General features: G+C 39.0%; 1 protein-coding gene across 1 annotated transcript; it reads right to left on the reverse strand.

Moving 5' to 3' along the window:
• Positions 1–1,489: 1,489 nt before the first annotated feature.
• On the reverse strand, positions 1,490–5,382 carry LOC118323584 (transcription factor Sox-9-like). Its single transcript, XM_035655588.1, has 3 exons — positions 4,652–5,382; positions 4,025–4,272; positions 1,490–3,692 (listed from the first exon to the last, which is right to left on the reverse strand). Exons 1-3 carry the CDS (start codon positions 5,077–5,079, stop codon positions 2,932–2,934), a joined length of 1,437 nt encoding a protein of 478 aa, XP_035511481.1. The 5' UTR covers positions 5,080–5,382; the 3' UTR covers positions 1,490–2,931.
• Between the last annotated feature and the right edge of the window lie 2,328 nt (positions 5,383–7,710).

A 7,710-nucleotide genomic window follows, 5' to 3' on the forward strand; every position in this document is an offset into this window, starting at 1 on the left:
GTTGCCATCAACACAACAAGGCTTAAGTCATTGCATATTGATATGTTTTATTTTTCTATTTTTTGCCAGTTTATATAACACAATGCTGTTTTGATCAGCAACTTTTCCTGAAAGTAACATGACCAGAAGCGGCAGCTGTTTGAAGCGAAGTTACAGAAGAAGGAGTCAGAGCAGGGAACAAACATGTCTTAAAAAACAAAGAGGAGCATAATAAACAACTTCAGACTTTACAATGCAGAGAAAGATACAATGAAAAGGATACACGTGATCAGTATGTGATTGTCAGTAAATTCCATGTGTGTTGAAATGCTGGCATCTTACATAATTAATTGATATGATGACATATAAAAGCAATATTATACAGCATTAATTTTAGCATTTGGTTATTTCAAGATGTGCACTCATAGTTGCTGATGTTCCATGATAACTAGCCAGTCAACCTCAGCCAACAAGTAAATTAGTATTCAAGGAACCAATCTTTCTTTTTTTCCTGTTTACACGTTAGCGCAACAGTAAAAAAAAATTAAAGTTTGCTTCCCTTTTTCAAAAGAGCCCATGAAGAAATTTGGAGAGGAAGTCATACAAACTGGCACAAGTGAAAACAATTATATAACATTGAGGTGATAAAATCTATGTAGCTCATCAAAACAGTTTAACAAGTACATTTTATTTTATTTTATTTTCTGTTCCAAATTCATAGATTTGATTAGAGGGTAAATCATGATGACTTTCTGGCCATAATATTATTATCACGTTTCCATATTGTCATGCATTATAGATGTGTTAAGCCACAGGTTTAGTGTAGCCTAGTATACTGTGTAAGTCACGCTAAAATAAAACTGTCCAGTCATCGCAGTGAGATGAGGTGCAGCGGTGGGTGGCAGAGAAAGGTTCAGTCCAGTTGATGTGAGGAAAGAGACGTCATCTGTGAATGTGCCTCAAATTTCAACACAAAGCTAATAGTACCTGATTGTGTTTACACTGTCACTGATTTATTAAGGTCAGCTCTATTCCTATAGTACTTGGCCAGTAATGAATAAACAATATTCAATGTCTAGTTTGTTTCTTTAAGCTGTCGTGTATACAGGCAGGGGGCGGGGTGTGGACATACGTCTTTTCAATAGGCCGTGCTAAAAATGGACCTGTGACCTCATGGTCTGAGAAGCCAGAAGTAAAACCACTGTTCCCAGTACCAAAACTTGAATGTAACATTGTTTTTTTTTAGCAATAAGTTTAGCAAACAGCTGCAAGCTGGCTCTGATTAATGCAGAAATTAAATTAACTGTGTCACGTTAAAACAATCTTCTTGATTTCCGTTGCTGAGTTGGACGAAGACTGTTCTCAAGTGAAGGGTACTGTGTCATAACTGGTAAAAAATAAAACCTCACTGGTCTTTTACCAGTGTCTGACAAACATAGTGGAACGACACAGATAATGCTGTATGGAACATGCTTATAATTAATGCCACAATGCAATCACATATTTCTCAGTGTTTTGTTTTTATTGCAAACAATATAATACAAAAGATAAGCTTTTAAGACAATGCCATGTTTACCTACGGAAACTGCATTAAGAAGATGACGAAATGAGAACTAATGATACAGAATATAAAATGAGGAACACAACTTTTTTCAATAACAAAAAGTATCCTGTTGATTCCAGCAAATTCTTTACAAAAACAGGCGCAGCTTCCATACCCATTAATTCATTTGTTAGAATGAAAAAAAGAGAAAACTTCCAGTTTTTCTTTTTTTAGAGAAAGACTCATCGTGTAATTATAAGTAATCTGTACATAACTAGATCATGAATAAAAGAAACTTTTATACGGAAACAATTACAAATGATAAATAAACAAATTTGTACCACATATGACAGCAAACTATTCCACTGAAAACTTTTCAGCTCAGTTAGCTGCGGCTGAATTAAAAAGATAATTGCAAATAGTTATTTTCAAATAAAATTAATGCTAAAGAATAAATTAAGAAAAAGGTTAGGAAAAAGGATGGGGCAGTAGGAATGATAGAAGCGCGCCAGACTCAGACCTGCTGGCTGCTGAGGAGAGTCAGGTCAAAGGTCACTTCCTGTATCTCCTCAAGCAGGAAGCCAGAATTATGCTGTGGTTTTGACACTGCAATGCCAGTGGACAGAGCCTCCCTACTGTGGCTCCAGAGGCACCAATGGTATCAAGGCAGTACCCAGATAAAATGCTCAGTTACATCTACCAACACAGTAAGGCCCCTAGTAGAATTACATGGCACCTGCTATAGCGTTTCCAACAATAATTAGAGCTAAAGCAAAGAACAAGAAGTAGAATATTTGACTAATTCACTGATGACACGGTCATATCATGGCCAAAAATTCAAATCTATTTCGAACCTGCATTGCTCAATTCTTGCATCTCCTGGGAATTACAATAAAATATGTACAGTACAAAAATTCAAAGCAGAATGTAGGCTATTATAAGACGGCAGTGTCAGTAAACAGATGTTTCTTACTTCTGTACAGAAAATACATTAGTGAGAAGTAAGGCCACTGAGGGTGTTTTTACCCGGCATTCCTGCTCCTTTAGATGTGTTAAACCTTCAGATCATGATGATGAGGATGCTGATGACACTGATAATGTTGATGATGATGATGACAAGAGCAGAACACATACACAGTACATACTAAAATATTTATAACCAGTTTGTCCTCACAGAGGATTTAACTTTTTTAAAACATTATATCTAAAAAAATATAATCACAATTCCAACCAATACAAAAGGCACTGTTGTGAGCCAATCCAAAGATATATTTTCAGTACTATAAAAAAGTCCATGTCATGTTTTTCTGTTGGCAATGAAGGATGTGTGGCGTGGTGGCACAAAGGCCACCTGTCAGAAAGAAGTCTATGCATGGGATGGGTGTTGTGTCAGTGCTGAGGCCTCCTCCTCATGGCCTGGAGAGCTGTGTGTAAATGGGCTGCTGCTCCCAGTGTTGCGGACTATGGGTCTGGGGCACAGAGGGAACCCCGGTGTTGTCGGCGATTGGGGTGTACATCGGCCTCTGGCTGGGGCTCATGTAGCTGAAGGTGGGGTACAGGCCAGAGCCTTGGCCAGCCGCGTGGCTGTAGTAGGAGTTGGCACCACCTTGGTGATCTGAATAGTCATACTGTGCTCTTGTGATGGAGGGGTAAGAGGAGGTGCTGTACTGCTGCAGGTTGAAGGACCCATAAGTGACGTGCTGTGGGGAGCCCTGCTGCTCACTGTAGTGGCTGGGGCTCAGCTGCTCTGTCTTGATCTGGGTGGTTCTCTGTTGACCCTGCTGGCCTTGCTCTCCTCCTCCACCCAAGGTGGTCAGAGAGTGCTGCTGCTGCTGCTTGGACATCCAGGCGTGGGCACTGACATTGGCTGCCTGGCTGACTGAGGAGCTGCTGATGCCGTAGCTGCCAGCGTAGCCAGCCTGAGCTGCTCCATTCACCCCAGCGTGGCTGTGAGGCGGCAGGTACTGATCAAACTCATCAACATCAAAGCTCCCCATGTTGGAGATGACCTCGCTGCTCAGCTCACCAATGTCCACAGCTCCAAAGTCGATGTTGAGCTGGCGACTGGTGCCTTCTTGCATGGGGCGCCCCTCACGCTTCAAGTCAGCTTTGCTGGAGGGGAGGTCTGTCTTGGGGGTTGTCGGGGGTGTTGGTGGGCCCTGGGATTGACCTGGATAGAGGAAAAGGCAGAGTTAGCCTCACAATTAAAAATCTAATTTGCATGATCTGAAGAAGATATTTCCTGCATGGACGTGTGATAAAGTGAAATACAAGTATAAATGTAAATGCTGTCAGGAGGAGGAGTTTATTGGCACTATACTGACAGGTGTATTTACATGATGGCTTGTAAAACCGACAAATCATTAATCATTAATAGGTGCCTGTTCAAGGCCCAAGGCTTCTAAAGATTTCTACAAACACTACCAAAATGAGCCTTCTTGAAAAAAAAACTAGAAAATCCCTTTTTATTTTTATTGATTTGATTTATTATTCTTTTCTTACCTGAGTGCTCTCCTGGAGAATGCACCTCGCCCAGGCTAGACGCTGGAGAATCGGCCTGCTGCAGCGCCTTGAAGATCGCATTTGGAGAGATGTGGGTTTGCTCGCCGTCCTCGGGATCGTTTTGCCCGTTCTTGACAGATTTTCTCCGCCTTGGCTGATACTTGTAGTCGGGATGGTCCTTTTTGTGCTGGACCCTCAAACGCTCAGCTTCTTCTACAAACGGACGCTTCTCTACTTCGTTGAGCAATCTGAAAATATCACACAGAATTGTACATTCACATTAAAATGCATTCAATTACCAAAAGGCACAAAACACGGGTGATTAATTAGTGCAAGATATGTGACATTTACTGAATCATTGCATTGTTTTAATAGAAATAATCAACAACAAGCAGATAAATAAAAGTTTGCGTAGCCTACAGTCTTCTGTGCATGCACTCGGGCATGGAAATCAAAAGTGTATTCAAAATCACAATAAAAAATAGGGAAATATAATTTGAAATGCATTAGTCATGTTCCCAGACTGTAAAGCTCTACTTGAAACAGCAGTCAGGTGGTGCATTTCATCGAAGAAATAGTGCGTAAAAGTGCACTGAAAAAGTGATTGGAAATGCAAAGCGAACCTACCTCCAAAGTTTGCCTAGGGTTTTGCTGAGTTCTGCGTTGTGCAGATGCGGGTACTGATCGGCAAGCTTCCTCCGTGCAGCCTGAGCCCAGACCATGAACGCGTTCATGGGTCTTTTGACGTGAGGTTTGCTTTTACTCGAGCCGTTAACGCGCACCGGCATGGGCACCAGCGTCCAGTCGTAGCCCTTCAACACCTGGGACACCGCATCTCTGATACACACAGGGAACTTTTCTTCTTCGCCCTCCTTCTTGTAGTCTGGACCCAAAAGGAGGTGGTTGTCGGACGGCCGGGTGTTCTCCGTGTCCGAACCGGACCCGGACGGGCACGGCGAGCCTGCGGAGTCCTCAGACATGCTGGGGCTGGGAGCGTCAGAGTGACACTTCTCCTGTTCTTCTGTCATCTTCAGGTAAGGGTCGAGGAGATTCATGCGAAAGAATTAAAGAACAGCTTCTCGCAGTAAAAAAAGAAAGAAAATCCTTCTTTCTAAATCCAAGCGCTGTGCCCAAAGACTGCAGTGACAGTCTGTGAGGGCGCACAGCTTGACTGACAAACTTGAATCCTTTAAAGTTAAAAAAACAACAAAATGCCAAAAATAAAAGTTTTTTTGGTCCTTCGACTTTTCACAATTTCGCAGGCGAGAATGCAAACAGCAAGTGATCGCTTTCTAATGCTTAGCTTTGAAACTGTGACTTTAAAGAGAAATGTGACTGAGAGGTCTGCTCTTGGTGGATTGCTGAAGAGTCTACGGGCTCAGGAGGCGATGCCTGGATTTATGTTTGACGGCAAGGAAATGATTGGGGGGAACTTTTTGTAGGCGGGGACGTAATATGACTCTGCTCTAAAGAACTCTTGCAGTCAACAACAGTGAAAATCCAACTCAAGTAGGAAAAAGGTGTTTTTCCCCCTTATTATCTTTGGTTTCAAGTAAATATTAATCATGACTTTAAGTTGAAAAAAGTTACGTAGAATTAAAAGTTGCATGTTACACTTTTTGAGAAAAATAACGGAAGAAAGACTATAATCACTAATCTAGCCTTACAATAATGTGAACCATTTTAATATTATTCTAATATCAAGGGAAATAGAAAATATACCAACCCCAGGAATTTTCTTTGAGGACAAACACAAAGTCCGTATCAGCATTGCTATGATATCCAACAGATCTGTTAGAATTATAAACACATTGTAGTTCTTATAGCTTTATTATACTTGGTTATAGTCTTTATTTCTTCAAATCCCTATTTTACACAAAATAAAGGCTAATTTTCTACTTTTTATACAACTTGTCCCCACTTTTACAAATTGCAATTTTATATGTTGTATGTTGAAATGCCTAAATTTGAATGAACTTTACCAACTATATTTATCTTTGTGTTAAAGTCACTTTCCTAAATACATGGTGATATTTATGGATACAGTTCGGATGATTAAGAAATAAATTCAGTTCTCAGTAGAAAACCACAGACTTTTTTGAACGTATCTTTGATCCTGCTGATTTTGGCAGAATAGACATTAATGTTTAGCTGTGTCTGAATACATGCGGGCAGTTTGTGTCTGAGGTGTTTGTTGCACAGAGGCTTGAGTCGCTGTGAAGCTCTTACGGAGCTGCAGCTCTCAGTCGCCTCTCAGCTCTGCACAGTGACCGCATGGACCAATAGGGGGAGACAGCAGTCCAGAAACTTGAGAGGAAGCCTTGCAACAGGGATTAAAACAAAGTAAGAGGGTAATACAAGACATATTTCTAAATGTTAAGTTCTCGTTCTGCGCTTCCTCTTTTATTAGCCATAACGAGGTGATAGGCCAGATTACGAAACAAAGTATTTCATTAAAAATCTTTCTAATTCAGAAAGAATGAAAATATCACTTTTGTCTTTTTTACCTAAATACGGTGTTTTTGAGCGTGAAATATCATTATTTTATTACATGATTTAATTGAATGATGATGTTCCAAAATATATAAATCTATGCGAATAAACTACTGCTAATACTACCATACCACTAATAATAATAATATGCATAATAATGTGAATAATATTAAGACTATTATAATAATGATAATAATTATGTCATTAGTTTAACCAATTCTAAGTAAGTAATATACGAATGCATGAAAATATTAAACATTATACTATATTTAATAAATATAAACATTTCCTTAGTGAAGCCAAACAATAAAAAATATAAAATCTGTGTAAAACTGGAACAAAACAAACGTGTCACAACCCTAAAATCTACTTGGATTGGACTTGGATTTGTTCCAGCACTTGTTTTCCGCGGACAAAGGACACTTTGTTGAGAGTTTAGTCACTGTAATCCATGTGTTCAATTTTAGACACCAAATCCGACTGTAAGTTATGTATTCACATATAGTCATGTAAAGATTGAAAGTTTACTATTTATATCATAGGATTTAGTGATTAGTTAGTCAGCATTACTGATTAAATAAATTTGCAATCATTCAAAATATCAAGGCACACAGAAGGTTATTTAAAATGGAAAATATTGTATTATATTATATTATACAATATATACCATCATGTCATAAAGTAGGCAACTAATAATGTGAAATCATGTAAAAGATTTAGTCTCTCTATCAGTCATATTAACAAGATGATGTGCTACAGTTTACATTTTTATAAAAGAAAAATATACAAAAACATATTCAAAATATGAAACTAAATGAATACCCTATGCTTTAAAGTTTTTTTTTTACATTGTCTAAATATTTTGTTTTCATGAATCACATTTTAAACATTTTACATGAAACATTTTTCCATGATCTTTCTCTGGTTCAAGGTTTCCTTTTAAATCCTCTGGTTTGACCCTGACATTTTCATTAGAAACAGCCTAATATGCCTGTCAGATGTAGGCTACCTTCTATTTCTGCTCCTTGTGATATTGGCTGACTAGAGGCTGCATGTGGCAGACTGCCCTGTCAGCTCCCCTGCATGCAGCTAGATGACATACAATTTATAAATGCTGTTCGTCCAAAGTTCATGTTGCTGAGAAACAGAGGTTATTAGAAAATAGAGGGGAGTAAGTTATTATTTTTGTTTCA

The sequence above is a fragment of the Morone saxatilis genome, unplaced genomic scaffold (genome assembly GCF_004916995.1).
Source record: "Morone saxatilis isolate NCDOM2014 unplaced genomic scaffold, NCSU_SB_2.0 Contig14, whole genome shotgun sequence".
Classification (NCBI taxonomy): domain Eukaryota; kingdom Metazoa; phylum Chordata; class Actinopteri; family Moronidae; genus Morone; species Morone saxatilis.

Coding starts and splice junctions, on each gene's coding strand:
- LOC118323584 (XM_035655588.1), bottom strand. CDS start 5,079: ATGAATCTCCTCGACCCTTACCTGAAGATGACAGAAGAACAGGAGAAG. Junction 4,273..4,651: donor ACCCTAGGCAAACTTTGGAG/GTAGGTTCGCTT, acceptor TGATATTTTCAG/ATTGCTCAACGAAGTAGAGA. Junction 3,693..4,024: donor TTCTCCAGGAGAGCACTCAG/GTAAGAAAAGAA, acceptor TCCTCTATCCAG/GTCAATCCCAGGGCCCACCA.